The 23,218-nt window shown below is 31.2% G+C and overlaps 2 protein-coding genes across 2 annotated transcripts; one reads left to right on the forward strand and one right to left on the reverse strand.

Moving 5' to 3' along the window:
- The first annotated feature begins 255 nt into the window (after nucleotides 1–255).
- Nucleotides 256–21,802, forward strand: Tsf1 (Transferrin 1). Its single transcript, XM_085201620.1, has 14 exons — nucleotides 256–411; nucleotides 678–780; nucleotides 3,250–3,389; nucleotides 9,191–9,309; nucleotides 12,660–12,819; nucleotides 15,347–15,504; nucleotides 15,715–15,919; nucleotides 16,287–16,455; nucleotides 16,725–16,851; nucleotides 17,696–17,880; nucleotides 19,759–19,922; nucleotides 20,263–20,358; nucleotides 20,442–20,701; nucleotides 21,635–21,802. Exons 1-14 carry the CDS (start codon nucleotides 327–329, stop codon nucleotides 21,722–21,724), a joined length of 2,061 nt encoding a protein of 686 aa, XP_085057746.1. The 5' UTR covers nucleotides 256–326; the 3' UTR covers nucleotides 21,725–21,802.
- LOC146529157 (succinate dehydrogenase cytochrome b560 subunit, mitochondrial-like) lies at nucleotides 21,788–22,997 on the reverse strand. The gene is made up of 3 exons (XM_085201622.1): nucleotides 22,839–22,997; nucleotides 22,517–22,749; nucleotides 21,788–22,338 (listed from the first exon to the last, which is right to left on the reverse strand). The coding sequence occupies exons 1-3, from the start codon at nucleotides 22,859–22,861 to the stop codon at nucleotides 22,052–22,054; spliced, it is 543 nt and encodes a 180-aa protein (XP_085057748.1). The 5' UTR covers nucleotides 22,862–22,997; the 3' UTR covers nucleotides 21,788–22,051.
- Between the last annotated feature and the right edge of the window lie 221 nt (nucleotides 22,998–23,218).

The following is a 23,218-nucleotide window of genomic DNA, read 5'->3' on the forward strand; positions in this document are numbered from 1 at the left end:
TTTTGAAAATTTTTAGGTTCTTTTTAAGATACACTATAAGCTACAAAAAATAAATATGCACGTTCAATATACCAATCAATATCCCTTAATCAATGTCTTTTTTAAATTATTTTTTTATATATAAATATTTCGGTTTTTATTATTTAACTGTTTTTATCTTCATGTAATAACTATTTTTACTCACATACTAACATAATTTTACGAACGTCTGATTCAATATTTAATTAATGTTTATATATTATTAACAGCTACAGCAAGATAGCACAAGCACATGAATATATAAAAGAAGCTGTGTACTCTACGTCCAGTCGTGTTTACATTCGCGCATGGTCGCCCGCCTGACCATGACTTTGAAATATATAATAGTTTTGATAGCTTTGATCGGTGCAAATGTCAACGGCAAATCTTCTTGTATGTTTTTAATATAACATTTTTTTTTCTTTTTTTATTATTTAATATTATTTAATTCATGATAATTTGATGAATAAGACAATGTGGCTGTTTTTATTTCTACTTAAGTGTAAAATTATTAAAAAAAATAAGATGGCGCGCATTTTGTTGTCAATTAATTTAATAGTGCTAATTAGGAAAACAAAATACTATAATGAACGCGTTCAATATAGATATTATTCAGTGTAATTTTGCAATGTAAATTATTGTAAATTGACCATTTTTAGACAAAATATGCGTGCCCGCACCATATTTGAGGGCCTGCGAGGCAATGCTTGAAGTACCTACAAAGAGCAAGGCTGTCTTGGAATGTATTGCAGCAAGGGATAGGTAAGAAAATATTTTTATTTACTTGATTACATTTGTAAACAGTTATTTGATTTGCAAACTATAAGGTAATTAAAACTAATTGCTTTTTCATAGTTAAATGTTATATGAAAATCGATAAGAAATCTTCTGGAATGGAAATTTCGTTTCCATAAAAAAAGAATTAGATTTTTTTTCCAAAACCACAGCAAATGCAAAGAAAAGAAATTAAAAATAAAATTTTCTGAAAACAAGGAAAGCTATTTAACAACGAAGGAAAGACGAAGTTAGTTGGTTAACGTAATTTATCATTGTGACATTTATTGGGTGCCCACTAATTGTATTACCTTCAAGATTTGACGCCCTTTATTCCTCACCATCCATTAGTCATGTCCCAACGTCGTTAATCGAGTTTAGTGCTGGGAAGGTTTTAATGTATACCATTATATATATCCATAACAATATTATATATATTTACGTATACTTGTCTATATTAAAAAAATACTAATTAAAAAATATAATTTAATTTGTACTTTATCTTTGTTCATTACTTTAAAAAAATTCATTTACAATTATGCATGAAGCCCTAATGCGTGTAAATCAATATAGCGTGATATATTCATGTAAACTAATATAAGCTATATCTTAATTTGATGTAATGCTTCCTCTGCCTGTCTGCCGGTTACAGCGTGAAAAAAGAATCTTAATTTAAATAGCTTCTGGTAAAAAGTAATTATCAGAATTAAATAAGATAATTATACAATCAATCAAAACATAAAACAATACGAAAACATTATGTTTTCATTTTAATATTTATTATTTTTAAATTCTAACGTAAATAGGAACTACACCCGCATTGTCGCGACAATACTAGTAAGCAATTTTTATTGTACCTATATAAGCCTACGTGCTCTGAATATGAGAGCAGAAAACGTAAAACTCATATCTTTATAACAAAGCCTTTATTTATAGAGTAATAAGTGCCACAACGTTCATCATTCAAAGTCATACATAAAACATTCGTATTCGTATATACTGCAATCACGGATGGAAATAAATCTCACTTTATCTCAGAATCTGTCCTCGGAGGTTTCCGAATGTCCTAATCAATTGTATGGGAAAATTGAATCGTATAAACAAAACAATATCTGTGTACCATGCGTTCATGGTGCTTTTATAATGGACTCAGTAATGAGTTTCGATATTGAAGAAATTAAATGTACATATATGTGTGGCACAAAGGTGTGATTCTAAGCGCGGCGTTTATGGGTTCTATTCCCACTAGAAAAAATTAAATACATTTTCTTCGCTCTGCTGTCGCAACAAAGCGCGGCGTTGAGCTCCGCCACTCAATACGTAATGCTTCCAGAATTGCGCGGAAAATGAGGAGCGGAAGTGTCTTAATGAGATGGAAATATAAGTACGCTACAAACATACGTATAATATATTATATTAAGATATAAATGATTTTGCGAGCGAAGCCGCAAGAAGGCCTGTAGTTAATTAAAATCAAAGCAAAATCTAAAATCATTTTATCTAACAAGTGGAGGCAAATGCAGGGGCGCTCTTGGGAGTCAGATTGGGCCTCCAATTTCATAAAGCCCTGAATCAATTTGATGTTGAACACGTTCAATCCCCAATTTATCTAAATTGGATAAGATATTACGAACTACATGACTTCCTCTGACAGTTTCGTTTAGATTAAATTATTTTTTCTTTAGGTATGTCTTGATACTTGTAGAGTTTAGAGATATTCAGTTTCAGCTCGTTTTGTGTTAGATGGCGGAACCCAACGCTGCATTTTGCCAGACTGTTGTCAATAATTTTAAATGTTATTATTTCCTCAAGTAACGATAGATGCTGATAAACTCCACTTGCCGTCCATTTTAGAGAAGTTATGGTATACGTTAGGTGGAACCCAACGCTCTCTGTCTAACCAAGCCAATTCAAATACTTAAATATTATCATTTCCCATTGTAAGGATCTATCAACGTGGATATCTACCCCATGGTAGTATAATAAGAATTGTGGATTTATACTTATAAAATAAATTATGGTTTCGTCAATAATAAGCTTTTAATACTCTGATACTCGGCTTATCTTTTTCATTGTGGTTACTTCTTAACGATATCGTAGGTTCCACCTACATAAATGTATACATTTTGTACGCGGATATTTGCATCTGTGAGCAAAATTGGAATTTGAGAAGCGCCTTTCGCCCCCCAGTTATTTGCTAGTGTCTACAAACTCTGTTAAAAACAATAAAAAAGTTTCTGAAACTAATATAGGTAAAATAGCTAATGGAACAATTTTTTAAGTTATCGAAATATTTTTTTTTGTTTCTAGGCTTACTTAAAAATATTTATGAGTTCTGATTGTAATCATTGTAGGTTCAAATTTCACATGGCAAGACATTTTTTTTATTTCGTGTCGACAGTCATCTATTACAAATTATTTTAAAAGTGTGTGAATAAATCTTAATTTTATTTGCAGAATGGAATGTCTGTCGTACGTGCAGCAAAGACAGGCTGATTTCGTTCCAGTTGATCCTGAAGACATGTACGTGGCATCCAAAATACCTAACCAAGATTTCATTGTATTCCAAGAGTACAGGACCGATGATGAACCTGATGGTAAGTTTTTAGAAAAAAATCTATCAAAAGATAAATATAGGATTGAATTTATTTTAACGATTAATTTGATATAGTTACTTAATTACTATGTATTTTTAATTTCAAATGTGTTTGTAATTAAAATTAATATAAACCACTAACTTTCTCTATTACAAAACTATCCAACTTATATTGCCTTATAAAGTTTTTAAAAGCATAAACCTTATCAATAAAATACTATCAAATAGAATAATAAATATATTTGATAACTTCCAATATCTAAAGAAAAACACGTAAAGTCGTATAACCAGTACATTGACCGTACAAAGTTTCGTAACTAATTAGACACGCTGAGAAACTTAGATACGCGAATACACAGACATGTTTGAAATAATATATTGAATAAGAGATAGGAATAGATATTACACGAGACCGAGACGAGGAACTCGTAGAAACTTGTTTGACTAATAGATTGGAATTAATTCAATAGAATGCCTCTTGTTACCTACTTGTTATTCGTACTGTGCTTCAGCCGTGCGATGATAAGCGTTATTCGTAAATTAAGGTGTGAGATTTATCTCTTACTTTAATATCTATTTTATTCTTTTATTCTAATTTGTTGAATAAAACAAAAAAGAGGCTAGTCGTGGAGCAAGGGCACATGGGCGCGACTGTAAGCACGATAGGTTGTAGGTTCCATTTCCGCAAGGAAATGAAATATTTTATATATGCTTTTCCTCGCTCTGGTAACGAGAGAGCGCGTGGCGTAGGGTTCTGCGACTCAATACGCGATGCTTACTAAATTCGGCGGAAAGTGGAGAATGGAAATATCTCGATGGGAATGGAGTGTCCTAACAGTAGGTTCCTTCTGTTTACCCTGCTACGTGCGGAGCGTGAAGTTAAAGAAAGAGTTGAAAATTCTATCAAAATTGGTTAAGCTCTCTAAATGAGCTAGACAAATTAATGAAATGTATTTCGATTGGAACAATTCATAAGCAGTGCTTTGAATTTAATTATCTCAATTTTAAAGTTGCAAACACAATTAAATTTTATATAGAAGCATGATTTATTAAGGTTAATAAGATTCGTATCTAAAAGATTAATATTCCAAGTAGAAGTAGACGTAAACTTTTATTAAACATGAGAAACGCTTTATTATAGTAATAAGATCGATTATGTCAACCTGTCTGTTAAGTTTTAAATGTCATCTCCACTCTCCAGTCTTCAAATAATTTATTCTCTGATAAGCCTCCAAGAGCTTTCTCTTGAAGGTCAAAAGTGACGTTTAAAAGTACTTTAAATTACTTTAAAGGGCAAGGTAGGTGATTACGTAATTTTAATAGGTGAAAGTAATTTTGCTTGGCTATTCCGTGCTTCTGGATTAATTCACTTTTTATCAGATGTTAAAAATAATGGCCCTTATTTCAAATATACTGTATATAATGTGTACATTTATATGTAAATAGCATTTAGTTTAATGACAGTACTGTACTTACACATTATAATAGTGTAATTACATATTATGATTATGAGGTCGTCGTGGCGCAGCGGCACAAGGGTGTGACTGTAACGCGACGGTTGTGGGTTCGATTCCCACTCGAGGAAGTGAGTTCTGCTACTCAACACGCAATGCCTCCAGAATTCGGCAGCAAGTGGGGAACAGAGTGTCTTTATACTAGGTTCCCTCTGCCTACCCTGCTGTGTGCGGGTTACAGCTTGAAGCTGATTTTTTTTTTTAATAATAATGTCCTTATCAATTCTGCTTTCATAATATGATTTTTTTAGTCTCACACTGTATCCTGCACACAGCAGGCAGAAGTAACCTGGGAACCCAGTGTTCAGACACTCCGTTCCCATTTTCCGCCAAATTCTGAAGGCATTGTGTGCTGAGTGGCGGAACTCATTTCCGAATTTTTCTCGACATTAGAGCGAAGAAATAAAAATACAAAATATTTCATGATTTTTCAAACACGATATTTTTATATATCTGAATTGAAACCCGATCAAAGCAATTGCTACGTTCTATTTAAATTAAATAAAACTAGAACGAATTCGTTTTCGAACAATACCAGTGTGGATGATATGCTAAAAAAACAAACTATTGTACTTTTATAATAAAGAATCTGTGCATGTTGTTTATGCTTTTCGTCTTTTTTAAATTGGTAATATTGTTTTCGTAATCAATATAATATGAAATATACATGACCCAGATTTTTTTTTATATTTTTCTCATAACTGTCACGATTTGGTCTATCACCTGTTTTCGTTTTATCGTTGACTCCTGGGACACCCTGTATATATAGGAGAAAATAATTTTAAATGAATTCTCATAAGCTTACGTAAATTATGTTTAATACGAACAGCTGCTGCTTACATTACCCCTTATATTTTTAGTCGTATACATCTGTGTTGCCATATCAAGGGGTCGTGAAAAAAATATATTGCCCAAAATTTTATATATTTAAATATTAAGTAGCTTTATGAAGAAATAAAAATATACAAAGACATTTATAAACGTGCTACGTACCAAAAATGGTACGTTACGTCTAACCAGCTTATGGAAACCAATACTTAAATGTATCGTTGTATTACATGAAAGAGTTTTATGTGATTTTTATATTTTTTACGAATATTTATAAAGTGAGAATTGAACCTACAGCCTGTAGCGTTTGTGCACCTGCGCCACGACTGGCCTCAGTAATAAAGTATTTTAATTTCGTGAAGATTGAATAGAAATATTTAAGAATTTTTTTTCTTTATGTCAAACATAACAACAACGTAATTCAAATAATAGCTGTGTAGCTAGACGTGACATATAATTTTAGACCTTGAATTAGTTAATTAATACGCAAAAAATATATGCAACTATTTTAGAATCGACGTTATTTCTATATTATGTTCATTTAGCATTTTTAAACTTGTTTATTGGCGCTTAGAAGGAAATAATAGAAGTATCACCTACATATTATAGCGTCTCGTCTATGTTTCCTGTCGTGATATAAACATTCTTAAGACGTATTTTATTTATTAATATATTGGAGACAATCATATAAATATACATATATGTATTGCTATGTTAGAATAAATATAGTGTTTTATAATCCACATTTTTTCTGAAATAGCATTATTTCTATTGTTTTTTTTTAATCTATATACTTATATAAAAGGACTTGTCCTCACTGACTGAGGTAAGACGCACGCACAGCCGTATCCGCTGATGGTAGAAACGTGAAATTTGGACAGATGTTTACTTTCGTTATCTGGACATCCACTAAGAAGGGATTTTGAAAAATTTTAACCCTAAAGGGGTCAAATAGGGGTTCAAAGTTTGTATGGAAAAAAAATTAAATCTGTTTCGTCGTTTTCTAGAATTCTCCCCCTAAGGGTGCAAATAAGGGGTTGAAAGTTTGTATGGAAAAATCTTTAAAACGCCACCGATTATTATAAAATTTGAAATTTAAGACTCTTAAAAATATTTAATTGAACATGTTTCGTGGTTTATTACAATTCATCCCTAAATAAGCTAGCGAAGCTGCGCGCGTCCGCTAGTATGGTATAGTTATTTATGTTAACAAAATAACAATAAAATGACTGATTTTTGTTTTCTGTCTAGATTATATAAATAAACTTATCGTTAACACTCTTAATCGCGGAATTTTTCAATAAAATTAAGGATAAATAAAAGACTTTAACTTTTAAAAATAATTTTCAAAAAATAATTTTTAACGTATTTCAATATATATATGTACCAGGTACCTACCATAACATTGTTTACTAAATTAAATCAGATTATAATTTATAATAACTTTCGTGATTCTTTCTGAGTTAGATAATTAGATTTCCTTTTCCTTTTTCATAATCGGAAATAATAAAAACATTCGACAACGTTACCAGAAATTTTACCATCATGACTATAAATAAATTTCGCTTTTTAGACTGAAGTGGTTAAACGAGCCGGGCATTTCTCTCAAAGAGGACGGCTCTTTAGTCTTAATTATCATTTAACAAGAAACCTTATCTACTTCCTAGTAATTTTGGTACTTATTAATCTTAAGAACTCAGCCTTTTCCCTTTTTCTTGCCTTAACAAGTTTTAAAATATTAGCAATTAATTAAAAAATAAAATTTCATTGTGAAATTAATTAAATTTATTGAATAAACACCAACCGGCCTCTTTATTATTGTTCCTCACTTGAGGACAAAGGAGCCCAGTGAAATTGTTTTATACTGGCGATAATTAACAAAAGCAGGACCATTGTGGCTTTGGAAAAGTTATTTTCTAATTTTCTATTCGGGAACTGTCATAAACGATTTTACCTGTTTTCACAGTATTCGTTGCGTCCCTTTTCGTGTGAGATATAATTTGGTAGCAAAATACGCTTCTAATTTTATCTCTTTCAGTTTAAAGCGAGGGTTTTCAAACTTTATAATATAATATTTCTGTGAAGTGTGTATTGAAAAAAATATACGAGTACGTGGCATAATTTACTCTTGAAAATATTTTTACTGCGCTTCGCTTCTACCGAGTAGCATACAATGCGGAGAATTTAGTGTTAAAACACTTTCTTTCTTTACTTTCTTGCCAATATGAGCATGTGTGTTTGGTAGCAGAACCCAATGCCGCGCTTTATCTTAACTAAGTGTAATAAAAAAATAAGTAATTATTTATCTGAAAACGTGTATACATATTACATGTGAAAATATTTATTTTTCTTTTTATATTATTGTCGTCTCAATAGTCAATATTCTGTAACTAATTTATTAACAAATTATTTAATAAACAAAAAATCTAAATTAATGTATCCTAAATTATGTATAACACTTTAGCTATTAAGACAACCTCAACGACATATCATTTACAAAAATCGCTTCAATGGTTTAACAGTTACAATGGAACAAAAGAACATATATATACTCGTACATACATAGACACTAAAACATGACCCTCCTTTTGGACTTCGCCGCAGTCGAGTAAAAACAGTATCATTTTATTGTTATCACTTGTATTTATCTACTAAATTCACAAGATCTAAGACATTTTGCAAGAAAATTATCTAAGTATATACACATACCTAAGCTTTTAAGTCAATTTGTAACAAGTTGACGGCAACAAGGACGACTTCAAACAATGTAATGGTTTTACGTAAATTACTGAACACAAAGGCAGTGTTAGAACAGCAAACTTGAATAGATTTACTCTAAGTATGTATAAGAATTTTTTAATTTAAACTAACACATTTTTAAAGTAATAATTCAGCGGAAAGTGGGAAACGGAGTGTCGTAACACTAGGTTCCCTCTGTCTACCTTGCTGTATGCGGGATACAGAGTGAAGCTTATTTATTTTTAAAGTATAATTTAAATACAAAATGTTCATATTAGGTAATAGAAATGAATAAATAAAAGGATGAATAAAGAAAATAAATGCACTTCGTACTTAAATGTGACATAGGGGAATGCTTCCATAAAAAATATGGCCGCTTATGTTGGCTTTATAGAGATGAAGTACAGTGTACAGTTTTCTTACTTAATACATATTGTCCTCATATGAGAATAGCATTGTGGAAAATTTTTGCGAAATTCTTTAAAGTCAAAACATTTTCTTTTCCATATAGCAGATAATAAACCACAGACCACAAGGCAGAAAAAACGGAGTGTAAAGACTCTTTTCCGTTTTAGCATTCTGGATTTGAGAATTTAATGTGTTGAGTTGTGGAACTTAACGCCGCGTTTTGTGATACCAAAGCGGGGAATATTATCAATTACAAAAGAGTAAAACATCAATGTTTTATTTTAAAGAATTAAATAATATTTTTCTTTTGTAGCGGAGTTCCGTTACGAAGCTGTGATCGTCATTCACAAGGACCAAAACATTAACAATTTAGATCAATTGAAAGGATTGAAGTCGTGTCACACTGGTGTGAACAGAAATGTTGGATATAAGGTAAGTTTTGTGACCATTTATCACCTTGCTTAAACGTAGAAACGTAGATGTTGTTTATAAAGTTAACTTCAAATAGTTTTTGTTACTTTAGTAATATTACCTACAATAATAACAACAAGAAAAACGGTTGAAAATGAGGATAATTTTCTAATCTAACCGCGCAAGTACCTACCGCCCATATAGATATGAAATAATCAAACATTTTTCTTCGTTTGTAGAGTAACTAACCTTTACAAGTGCTTCTTAAGAGACTTCTTATGCCTCTTACACTCTATAAATAAATCTTTACAGAAAGATATTTTTATTCCTTCCATTTAGGATCCTTTGTCTCCCTAAGTAATATTTTTTCTTATTATTATATGTTAATCATTTTGTTGAAATCTATATATAAAAAACACTTCCATTACATGACAGACAACGTATGGATGAAACTACTTTACTTATAAGGTTGAAATTTGATATGTAGGGTTTCCCACTCGAGGAAATAAAATATTAAATATATTCATTGCCTTGCTTTGGTAACGATACGTCGTCTACTCGCGCCTTTACCAAGCCCGACGTTGAGTTGCGCCACTCAACACGCAATGCCTTGCCTTGGCGGAAAATGAGGAACGGAAGTATCTTAATGGTAACGAAGTGTCTTAACACTAGATTCCTATGTTCACTCTGCCTGCCCTGAAATGTGCTGGAAACAGCGTGAAGCTAAGAAAACGTGATTTTCAATTTTACGCCTTAACGTCCACGCAAACAAAGTAGCTGACGACTGATATAAAATAAACAAAGCCTATAAATGATCAAAGTTAGAACATCAGTGTTACTGAAGCGTACCAACAATTTCGAATGACCCCAAATATTAAATTTTGTTTGTACTTTAACCAGAACCGTCCCAAAAGTATTGTGGCCTGAAACTATTTCAATAACAACTTCGAAATACGCGAATTTATTATTACTTTGTAAGTCAATTTTTAAAATGAATGTTATGGAAATATGTACTTCTTTGTACTATATTTTTTTTATTTAATGTTGTTATATTGTGAATGTATCAACTAGACACAAGAAATGAAAATATTTAAATTATGAACATTATAACGGCGTTGAGTTCTGCCAATCGACCAAGCCAAAATTGGAGTATCTTGACACAAGCTTCTCTACCTAACCTGAATTGTGGAATAGAAGAGTAAAGCTACAGTTAGACACTATAAAAATACTATAAATATTAATAGCAACTTAAAACATTTCGACAATATATTACTATTAATAATACCTAGTTCGAATGTTCACATTGCCGTCTATATCTCGATATTCCTTTACTCTCATACCAATTATCCACTCGAGCTGGTGGTAGCAATATCTATTCCAACATGTACACAACAAAGGCGAGACCAAAACGAATCAATTCTTTCGGAATAGCGCCCATTCTGTGGAATATAATGTGTCTGGGTCTCTGCAAAATTTAATAAAAATGTTATTCACTTCAGAAATCGTGACAAACAAATTTAATTTTACAAATATAAAGTAAAACATCTTTTTTAGTATCTAATATTTCAATTCGGCTGATATCTTTGAATGTATGAAATATCTTTTGTCTGAATTCTGTACTAGAAATGTATTTTATTACGATGGTATTTTACAATAGAATGTTCTCGACTGATTTGTTTTAAACAATGTCGCGAACGAAAATACCTGCGATATCATTTTTGTCAGGGAGTTTTTGTTTAATTTAAATGCAAATAGGCCTGTGGGGACACTGTCACAATTAAAATGAAAAAGTAAAAACTTCAATGAATTATTTTTTTGTGTTTTAATCTTTAGGCATATCTTTTGTAGTTTTAAGTAGGGGTAAAAAAAATATATTTAAAAATCAGCTTCACACAATCGCAAGACAGACAAAGAAATCCTAGTGTTAATTCCATTTTCCGCCGAATTTTTCGAGGCATTGAGGCCGTGTTGAGTGGCAGGGCTCAACGCTGGACTTTTTCCTTGGTGCCAGAGTAAAGAAATGAAAATATTTATAAGTAATAATTAATTAACCCGAGTAGGGATCGAACCCACAACCGTCGCGTTACAGTGACACTTGCGTCCCTGCGCCACGACAACTTCGAGTAGTTATTATGAGTCTACGATGTTTTCATCAGTTAAAAATATTGCTTGTTATTAGTATTGAAAATGCTCATCGCGCATAATGTCATCGCGTGCACTCTGACATGTCCTTTTTGTGCCTAAAAGCTTTAATTTTACTATATTAATTTATAATCAAGAAGTTATACCACCTATTCTTGGATTCAAATACAAACTACATAATACCATATAATATTCTACCGCTAACTATAATTGCGAAATAATATATTTACTAATATTCTACGAGTATATAGTAATTTAAGATATTAATGGAGCACTCGGAATTAAACTTGTAACCCGCATACCCCCGAGTGTTTAAGTCAACACATGGCAAATGACATTTACTCTTTAACCACGTATTACATTAGAACGCTTTCATGTCGACTAAAGGATATTTGACGTCAAATAAACCATACATTTTGTTATTCTGTGATGAATTAATAGAACTGAAATGTGTTAATTAGCCTTGTTTTAATATTTGGTAAATTAAATAATTATTTTTTTTGTATTTAGTTATGTTAATACGGGTATTTGATTCTGTAGACCTATTAATAAACGACAATTATTTAAAAATATCAAGATGTGCGAAAAGTGAAGATCTAAATTTCGAACAGACCCTAGTCCCTCCCTCTGCAAATTTGTATTACAAAAGAAAGGAGTGATATAGACAACGACTTAAATAAATTATAATACTTTAATTACAATAAAAGTATAGATTTTTCTCGTATTCTCAACACCAAGAGAGAATTTAATATAGCTAACACAAAAATGAAAGCCCATTTCAGTATAACCACATACTTGTTGCGTACATTTCCGAGAGCCTCATATTCTAAATGCTTGCGAATCCACAAATGCAAGCTACATTTGCTTTTAACCTGCGGCGACCTACATGCATATTATTTTCTCTTCTCTACTTTTACCTTTGTTAATATAAATAAAATAAGTTTATACAATACAAATATATGAAATGAGGAAGGCGGTGTAAAAGGTTTTGTGTGTAGCTATTTAAGTAAGTATGTAGAATAGAGGCCTGTCGGGGCGCAGGGGCTCAAGTGGGTGACTGTAAACGCGATATGTTGTGGCTTCGATTCCCACTCGAGCAAGTATTTAATATTTTCATTTCTTCGCTTCGGTGACCAGGCAGTGCACAGCGTTCAGCTCCACCACACAACAGGCAATGCCTCCAGAATCACCTAAGAAATAAATTGAATGTAATTTATTTTTTCCAACAGATTCCCCTAACAATGCTGATGAAGCGTTCAGTGTTCCCGAAAATGACGGATCGCTCCATTTCTCCCAAAGAGAATGAACTACGAGCTCTGTCTACATTCTTTAAGAAATCATGCATTGTTGGCCAATGGTCGCCGGATCCGAAAACTACCTCTTTTTGGAGTAAGATATTTTTTACTTATTTCTTATTATTGTTAATTAAAAATGTAAAATGTTAAAAATAATGACTTACATTTAGATTTTATGATTAGGAATTAAGAAGATATATACGAATCTTTCGAATCTACCTACAGCTCTCACAATTCGAATTTTTCTATAAGTTTACCATTTCTCTAAATATCTCACATAATTCAACATAAAAAAGCAACAAAGTAATCTCTAGTTTTTTCTTATAAATATTACATTTAAACTTACGTAACTCCTCAACTTTATGTAAATCTGAAATATTTTCCAAATTATACTTACTTCAAGCAATTATGGAAATGAACAGCGTTAATCATCACAGAAGTCGGAAAACATTATAAATTACAATTTCCTTTTAACATTTCTTGAACAAAAACGATTTATTTTCCAAATACTGTACGTAATACTTCAGTCAGTTGTGTAACTTTGAAATTTTCGCTTCCGATTCAGTTGGTCGGGAAATATGAAAAACTTAAAGGAAGGCAACAGGTGGCTTACGATAACTGTTATTTTTTATCGTTTCGAAACTTTGAAAAGAAAAATAATTTTGCAAAGTCACTTTAACTTGGCAAATATATTAATTAAAAACGCAAACGCAATTGATAAGAAAATTATTTAGTTATTTATGTGTTTCGTATGTACTCATATATATATATGTGTATATATAACACAATAAATGCTTTCGGGCGGACCCAGAGTCATCAATCATAAGCAAACTATATAAATAAAAAAATATTTTTCATTTCATCAAATTCTCATGAAGAATCCCTGCGTTGCATGAAAAAACATTCATCATCTGAATTCAAATAAAGCCCACTATAAGTAACATTTGAATAAAACACGAACAATTTTGCCACAATATATATGAACGAAGTCAAAGCAAAAAGTAACAAAGCGCAAAAATGTTTAAATATGCAGTAACATAGCAATCTATTTACTTATTTATTTGAAAACCGATGTTTTAGCGTTCGGTGTTATGATACCAGCCATCCAGTGTAGAGGTTATGTTGGAGGTAGGGTTGGCGAGATTTTTTAAATAAAAAAAAAGTATTTAGATTTGAAAATGAAAATTGGCAGGATTTTAAAAAAATACAGTACTTTTTTATGTTTTTAAGATATCACTTGTAGCTTATAAAAGTTTTATAGGCCTCGTCAATTAAAACTAATTTAAAAATAAATGATAGCTTATTTTTGTCAAGTTTATTAAAACTCAACTATTGTGACTGCGTTACATTGACTAATCTTATTATTGATGCTTTAAAATAGTACAATAGTGCTTTTAATAGTCTAGTTGGGAACCCTATTTAGAAGCAATATTCGAAGTTTAGACGGATATTAACCCGCCCAAGGGCTCTTAAGAGTAAATGTTTCCAAAACATGACTATGATAGTAATATCCCGGACTTTAAACTCTAAAGTCGCTGTTATTGAATCATAAACACTAAAAGTTAACACAAATAGAAGTTATATTTAGGTTTGATGTCAATATAAGCTTTGCAACGACGGTCTCAAGTTTTAAACAATAGCTTTCGTAATAATGTGTTATTTAGATTTAGTACTTATCCAAACGAACGTTAAAATATTTAATATGTAAATTAAGTATTAGTAGCCAAATACTGAGGATACTTTTGGCATCAGTATTTGAAATTCAAATACAACACATTTTTATGGTAATAATAATATAAAGGAAGGAAAACAGACAAAAATATAGAGAAATATGTTTTTAAACTATACATACTTATGTAGACCTGCCATAGATAGAAGAACCTTTCATTTTAATAAATAGTGTCATTTCAGAGCAACGGATTTTAGGTCGCCTCGAGAGCCATTTGATTTTCTGACTCAAATGTTTGCAAGAGGATATAATGGATATCTAGTAGTTTGTACTGCGTTGCTAGACTAGCAAAAAATTGAAAGCTTTGCACTAAACTTCCATAAATAGAAAGTAGGCCGGAGCTTTTTTCAATATTAAAAAGGCAAAGTTTAAATAATGTTGTTCATTCATATCATGGTTTTCTATATGATACTGTAAAAAGCTACGGGTAAAGTTATAAAAATGGGTCATATGATTCGTTTTCTGGTGGATTTATTAAAAAGCTTATTGTATTATTAAAAGTAGATTTAGTATAATAAGTTTATTTTAAAAAAATAAACTCATTATACTAAATTAATCGTTGTACTAAATTTAATATCCAATTTAAAAATGGTGAATTTCTTATTAGTTTCCCTAGAACGAAACGAATTTCTTAGTGGCTAGATGAACTTTAGGTTCTTAAGAATAAGTTTCAATTTCATTAAGTAGTGGTTTTTGATCGACACCTATAATTTACCTCTGAAGATGTTTTATGCCGCGACATATCTCATACATAATTTTAGCTAATATAAAAATAACTATTTCGAAAAAATAAATTCCTCAAACAAAAAATAAATTCTAGAACACCAAATTATTTACTTACATTTGCAAAAAGCTTTTCTTCTATAAATCTCACAAGGCTCTCTAATTACAGAGGGTCAGTATAGCCAATTATGTGCTTTATGCGAGCATCCAGAAAAATGCGATTATCCTGATAACTTTAGCGGTTACGACGGGACTCTAAGATGCTTAGCGCATAATGGCGGGGAGGTCGCCTTCACTAAAGTCATCTATGTACGGAAGTTCTTTGGGGTGTGTATAGTATTTAATTAATAGAATATTCCCACCTATTTTCATATAACTAAGTGCCATAAAATTAAGCTTCACAATTTGTTGATTCATTGTTGTACTATTAATTTTCTTTAACCTACTGACATATCTTTTAATCAGTTATTACTTACCTTGATTAAAATAACTGTTATATTTTCTAATAGTATATTTTTTCGAACAATTAATTTTTAGCTACCAGTAGGAACTATCCCAGCTAGTGAATCTTCCGAAAAACCAGATGAATATGCGTACTTGTGTGTGGACGGGTCTAAAGTACCTGTAAGGGAAAAGGCGTGTTCCTGGGCGGCGAGGCCTTGGCAGGGGTTGTTGGGCCATAACGACGTGTTGGCTAAATTGTCTCCTTTGAGAGAGAAAATCAAGCAATTGGCTGACGCTGGTGAGTACCCTCCAATATGTATAAGCATAATATATCGGTTTTTTTTAGACTTATCGTAGCACAAGGGAACAAGCGTGTGAATGTGAATGCGACAAGTTGTGGCTTCAATTCCCACTCGAGGAAGTTAAATGCTTGGTATATTCATTTCTTCGCTCTGGTGTCGTTCGCTCTGGCAAAATGTGGCGTTGAGTTCCGCCTCTCAACACGCAATGCCTTCAGAATTTAGCGGAAAACAGGGAACAGCGTGTCTTAACATTATTTTCCCCTTGCCTACCCTGCTGTGTGGGGGATGCAATCGGTGGTTCATTTGTCTGTTCGTTCATTTGTTGATTCTTCATTCATATTTTTTTTAATATTTACATTTTAGGCGCAGCTATTAAAGACGAACCAGAATGGTTTTCTAAAGTACTAGGTCTTTCACAAAAAATACATCATGTTGCTGATAATATTCCTATTAGACCTGTCAATTATTTAAGTAAAGCTAACTACACCGATGTCATTGAGAGAGGTCATGGTCCACCGGAACCTGTCGTTAGGTAATTACGAATAATAGTTTCAAAATTAATATTTGGACATAGAAGTAATGAAATATAAAAATAGTAATGGGAATTTGGAGTATGAACCTAGCTTTAGTTTACTGGCTTTATATTTACTTCTTTACTTTCTTTAACATACCTATAAGATATTATGTTCTCACGTAATCCTTCTGTTTTGACATGTCTGTTTATCAGTAGGGAAAAGTCGATTAAAGCAATGTTTATTTATTTGTTTTTACATGTAATATTTTTTTGTGTACATTGAATAGAATGTGTGTAACGTCTAACGTGGCGCTGGCCAAGTGCCGTGCGATGTCGGTGTTCGCGTTCAGCCGCGACATACGGCCCAAGCTGGACTGCGTGCAGGAGGCTAGTGAAGAAGCATGTTTGAAGAGTGTACGTATCTACTATTATCTTTATAGCTCTATTATATACTTGTGTTGGAATATTCGTTCGCAACTTAGCTAACTTTAGGAACCTAGTGTCCAGACACTACGCTCCCATTTTCCGCGGAATAGTTGAGGCATTACGTTTTGCTTTGCCTCCTTACTGAGGAAATGGTTAAAGGTTAAAACTTTAATCAGAAAAATTTATAAATCATTTTACATTTAGTTACCTATAGGTACAACGGCACCCAACAATGCCTCCATTTAATTCTACGAAACCCTCTTATTTCAAATATAAATTAAATATAAACATCCCCCTCGAGTAAGATTTAAATTACTGATAGCATAACACTCTGACAAGCTATTTTAATAAAATATTAATTAAAATATCGCCGTTATGGGGCACATGGGTATAGGAATGGTAGGGGGGAGATGAGCCGTTTCCGGTCCCTGAATTTTTACTAAAAAAATTAACCCTGGAAAATAAAAAAAACATTACACAAAAATATCAATTCAAATCTAAATAGGAATTCAATTTCCACTCTAGGGAGAGAATTATTTTAATTTCGTCGTTCTGGGTACAAGACAAAGCGAGTTCCACCACTCAACACAAGTTTCAAAAATTGGACACCGTGCTTGAAATGGAGTGTCTTAACACTAGGTTCTTTCTTTGTATCAGCTGTTTTTTTATTTCAATGGTTTGAAAATAAAACGCATTGCGGCTATTTTAAAAATGAGTGAAAAGTGGAGAATGGAACTTCTTAAGACTATTCTGATTCGGCTAAATACTTAAGGAGAAAAGGATACATGAAATAATATTATAATGTAAAAAAAAAACTTATAACAATTTTAAGGTACAAGACAATGGTTCAGATTTAGCAGCAGTTGATGATATGAGGGTGGCGGCTGCTTCGAAGCAGTATAACTTGCATCCGGTGTTCCACGAAGTGTATGGAAAAGATAAAACACCTAATTACGCTGTGGCTGTTGTTAAAAAGAACTCCGGTATAAATAATGTTGAGGATTTAAGAGGAAAATTGTAAGTAAATGTATTTTTTTTATTTAGCGTGATTAATAGCGCTTATAAGGATATTTTTGATAATGAATTTTGTATATCTTTTATTTTAAATGCTTAATTGAGACTATTTTTTTCTTTAGGTAATACATTGTTAATCTAGTTATTTATGTTAATCTTAATAAGATGTATAAAATTAGAATAATACATTTCTCAATTACATCTTATTTAGAAACAATTTAATAATATATTTTAAATTTTATCAAACAAATTATTTTTTGACTGAATTTTTACTTAATATATTATTTATATAATACAATATAAAAAATGTTACACTAACTATTTTAATTTGTTAAAAAAAATTCAAATTATAACCGTCCTTGTGTGTAATTTGTCAAGTGTCAGTTACACCCATGTTCAACGATAATGACAAAATGCTTTAGCCTTTAAAATGTCTATGAAGCTGACCTACTTCCATCCTGACAGGATAAAATTCTCGTAGGTATATTACATAACTAGTGGGCCCGGACGCGGCTACGCCCGCGAAAATATGAGCCTAAATAATTAAAATAAGTTAAACAATAATAATAAGTGGAGATTTATTATTAGAAAAAATATCTGAGTAACCGAAATGAACAAACAAAAGAAGTAAAAGTAACTAAAGGAAATTCTTAATATTAGAAAAAGTACCTAAAGTTTGCCGTGCGCGCGTACTAAACATTTTTTTATATTAAATAATTAATAATTTTTGCGAACAATATTAAATAAAATCCCAAATGATTAAAATTACGATATTTTAAGTGTATAACATCGGCATGGATAACCGAACTGAGATAAATTAATTATAAGCAGCAAATAATTACATAAAAAATAATAGTAATTCGAAAATATATAAAAATTTACAAAATCATCAGTCTGCCCGTTCGCGTCGGTCATACTATACCACTCGTAGGCTAGGTCATTTGGAATCAGTGACATCTTAATTATTTATTAGAATGTTATACAGTAAACTATAATTTCCATCAAGATGAAATGTTAAAAGTGACTATTATATTTATTTTCATAAGGATGAATATCAAATTATAGAAATCATCTAATTTTTGTTAATGTATACAAATCTATATTGGCGCGCGCCATGTATGCATTAAGCAAACTCACTTTGGGTGACGTTTTCTTAAAACAACAAACTTTGCAAGCCGTTGCTTAGCAACGCGTAGCGACGATTGTTATTAACATGGCGGAATAAATTGCTTGTCAAATTAATTATTTTATTATATTGGTATATATCGAAAATATTACAAATATGAGAAAAAAAAAGTATCCTATGTTCATCCCGGGACCCTCAAGTATCTCTATATGAGTATTTTATCACAATTAAATTAGCGGTTTGGCCCTGATTGCGTAAAAGACAGACAGACAGACAGACAGACAGACAGAGTTACTTTCGAATTTATAATATAGGTATGGATACCGTTAACGCAAAACCTTGGTAAATGGTTGTTGTATATTTATATATTAATTAAATAATTATATAAACAAATAAATTTATGACAGTAACGTTCGGCGCTCCATTCTCCCGAACTACACCGCTTTAGGGATAAAGCTTGAAGCTAAAAAGAAAAACAATCTATGCTGTTTCTTTCGCATACTGTAATATTATTTTTTTTAAATAAATGGGTGATGATAAAAAACAAATTCCCTAACATAGGCAAAAATTAATATCGTTTACTTACAAAAAATATTCAACCGTTTATGTCGATTTCGAGATTTTTATACGAATCTTTTCATTCCAATTTTATAATATTCCTGCATTTTGTAAAAAAAAATATTATAATATTTTTGAAAAAAATAATTCAGTTATAATATTAATTCAGTTATTAATATTTATTACTAAATTTTTAGGTCGTGTCACAATTCGTTCGGTAGCTTCAGTGGTCTAACGGCGCCATTATATTACCTTATTAATAAAGGTAAAATTAATTCTGACCACTGTGTTAAGAATTTGGGCGACTATTTCGCTGGTTTATGTATTCCCGGCGTCGACAAACCTGAGAATAATCCTAGTGGTAATTATGACATGTATATTTTATATTTTAGGCTGTCAATGAACTCACTGTAAAAGCGACGTGTTTGATTTCCATTATGAAGATGAATAATTTTCACTACTCTGGTAACAAGACACGTCTATCACTCGACAAACAATGCCGTGAAAAAATAATTATATAATATGTTAATTTTTTCCTTCTCATATTTTTTCGATGGTTTTAAATTGATTATGTATCCTTAAAAATTAAATTGTGTGTAGAAATTAATATGAATAACAATGTTTTGTTCTGAATTTATTTTAAATGAATGAGAACTTTTTAATTTAGTTATATTATTGTTAAAAATAATAATATTTCATAGGTGAAGACGTATCTAAATTCAAAAAACAATGCTCAAGTAACAACAGCCCGTGGAAGTGTTTAGAAGAAAATAGAGCAAATGTGGCGTTTGTATCAAGTGAGTTCTTATTACATTATCATAATAAAAACTAATAATATATTTTTTCAATAGAACTTTCTCTAATACAACAATGTTTCCAGGTGCCGACCTATCAAACTTCGATTCGTCGCAATACGAACTGCTGTGCCTAAACCAAGATGGCGGCCGCAAGGAACTGTCAGAATACGCCTCTTGCAACGTCGCGCTAGCACCTTCTAGAACATGGCTGTCCGCTAAAGACTTCCTCTCCGACGTCTCTATAGCTCACACGCCATTGAGCCTGGCACAGTTATTAGATGATAGAAAAGATTTGTTCAACATTTATGGCGAATTTTTGAAGAATAATAATGTTATTTTCAATGTAAGTACCTACTTATAAATCATAATAAATCATATATTTATTTGCGAATTTTGAGATAGTCCTGGCGCAATAGCATATGCTATAAACACGACGGCAGCGTGTTCCGCTCACACATCATTACACGTTAAGCACATGTGTACCATATCACATTGCTTCTTGGATGGTATGAAATATCTATTGTTTTATCAGTTATTGTGACATATCTTAACTTACCCATTGTCCAGTGTTCGACTGTTTGCAATGAAGAAACAAATGAAGTATGCAGATACTCAATTCGATATATTTGTGTATGACAGGGGTCTAGAGATGATATTGTAAAAAATGAGCAATTTTAATTTAAGATGTATCGAGATGGTGATATTGTATAGAGATAGAAAGAATCCTATAAAAAAATAAGGCACAGACGTCGCGGAAAAGTCGAGTATAATTACGTAGTAGGTCGGGTTTTGTATGTTTGACTTCCGATACCCGCTGAATGCCATTAATAATATTGCCATAAATATTTATAGTACACATAGGGTAAGATGTATATTTTTTAAATATATTACTTATTTTATTTCAAAAATGTAAACCAGATCTACAAACTCTTAAAAAATTAAACTTTAAGTCAACCCAATCGCTTATTATGCTCCATTTTCGCATTCGGTAAGAAATGAAAACTTATAGTGCAAATAAATAAAAAATGGTAAATTAGAAATTTATAGGATTAGAGCAGAAAAAAATCTAAATTTCTGCATTCAAATATAAGTTTTCGACTTTTTTTAATTGTACCCGTTGTACTCTTCAATAATAAAATTTTATATATGACATTGACCTTTGGTACGAGATTAAGAATAAATAAAATAATTTATGACTATACATTTTATGTTATTAAGTTAATAGTAAAAAATAAAATTAGTTATAAAAATTTAAGATTTAATATTTTTATTCCAGAATGCAGCAAAAGGATTAGCCACTACTGAGAAGATGGACTTTGAAAAATTCAAATCTATTCATGATGTTATCAATTCTTGTGGAGTCTAATAATATATTTGAAATTCTTTAATAAAATTAGTTTGTGTACCTTATTGAAATGAAACAAATAAATTAAATTATTTTCAATTTATTGCATTGCTTATTGAAAACAAATAAATAATACCAACATTAACACTTATTACAAAAGGTGGTTATTATAGATGTATTGAAAAAAACCAGTAAGTACTATAATAAGAATAGAATAGGTTCCCTCTTAATAGGGTAAAAATAAAAAATATATATTTTTAGATTAACACACAGTACATTTCAATAGTAAGAAGAAACACTAATAATAACCAACCTTTGCTTTTATCTATTTCATCTATTTGCATAAAATTATAACGCTGCAAGTAACAAAGTAAAGGCAATAGTACCAGCCAACATGGCGTAACCTGTGGCATATACTTCCTTCATAGACAATCCTCTCGCCGTATCCCAATATAAATGTCTCATACCGTTTGCAAAATGATATCCAAATGGTGTAGCGAGTACTGCTTTTGCCAAAAATATGGTCGCTGGAGATAAATTCAAACTTTCAATCATAGTAATGTAGTGGGATACATCATGAGGTAGCATTAAAGCTCCCAGGCCCAGAGCTGTGGCATAACTAGATAGAATAATACCTGCAAAAATGTTTTTATAGTAATATTAAGATTATAGGGGTTTGTAGATTTTAGGGACTAGTTGTGGTGCAGCAGCAGAGCATCGGACTGTAATTTGTACTCAAGAGAATAAACTATATTCATTTTAATACTTCAGTAACAAAACAATTGTGTGAAAACAAATACAAATTTAACATACCTGTGGTTCTATGAGTAATGGACAAAACACTGGGAAACGGGAACTTGTAGATAGTTAAATGAGGTGACAGAGGTCTATTAAGTTTAGCATTTCGTATATCATGGTGTTCTTCTTGTGGGGCTTCGAATTTTTTGAAAGTAATTTTGGGAATTGACGCGGCTTGGGCATATGTAGCAGTGCCCAAAGCACTTCGACATTTGGCCAAATTTGCCAACATTGAGTTGCTGGCTAACCTGTTTTTAAATGATTATTACAACATTTGAGACATACGTAAAATAGCACTCATATTATATAATATGATGATAGTCAAATGACAACTTACCTGCTGCAACTAAATAAGGCCATTTTATCTTAATGGAAATTTTAACAGAACTAAGGAATAAGTTATTGAATATTTCTTTTAATGAGATGATTAATTTTAGAAACAATTATTCCTAACACACCACGATAACGATATCCGTAATATGTCAAAATATTTGACAGATACGCATTTGACATAAACGAGCATTCATGAAGAAAGCTCAAAATATAATTATAAGTTATATTTTAGATTAAATTTCTGCTGTATTTAAAATTTATACACATATTTAAAACAAAATTTACAATTTAATATCAAAAACAATACTCTAATGCTGATACAGTACAGTTTTCTGATAAATTATTTTCATAATTACTTCAGTTAGCTTACGCCATAAATGCTTG

Source organism: Heliconius melpomene, chromosome 18 (genome assembly GCF_056956725.1).
Source record: "Heliconius melpomene rosina isolate 202511_hmr_F chromosome 18, ASM5695672v1, whole genome shotgun sequence".
NCBI classification, from domain to species: Eukaryota; Metazoa; Arthropoda; class Insecta; order Lepidoptera; family Nymphalidae; genus Heliconius; species Heliconius melpomene.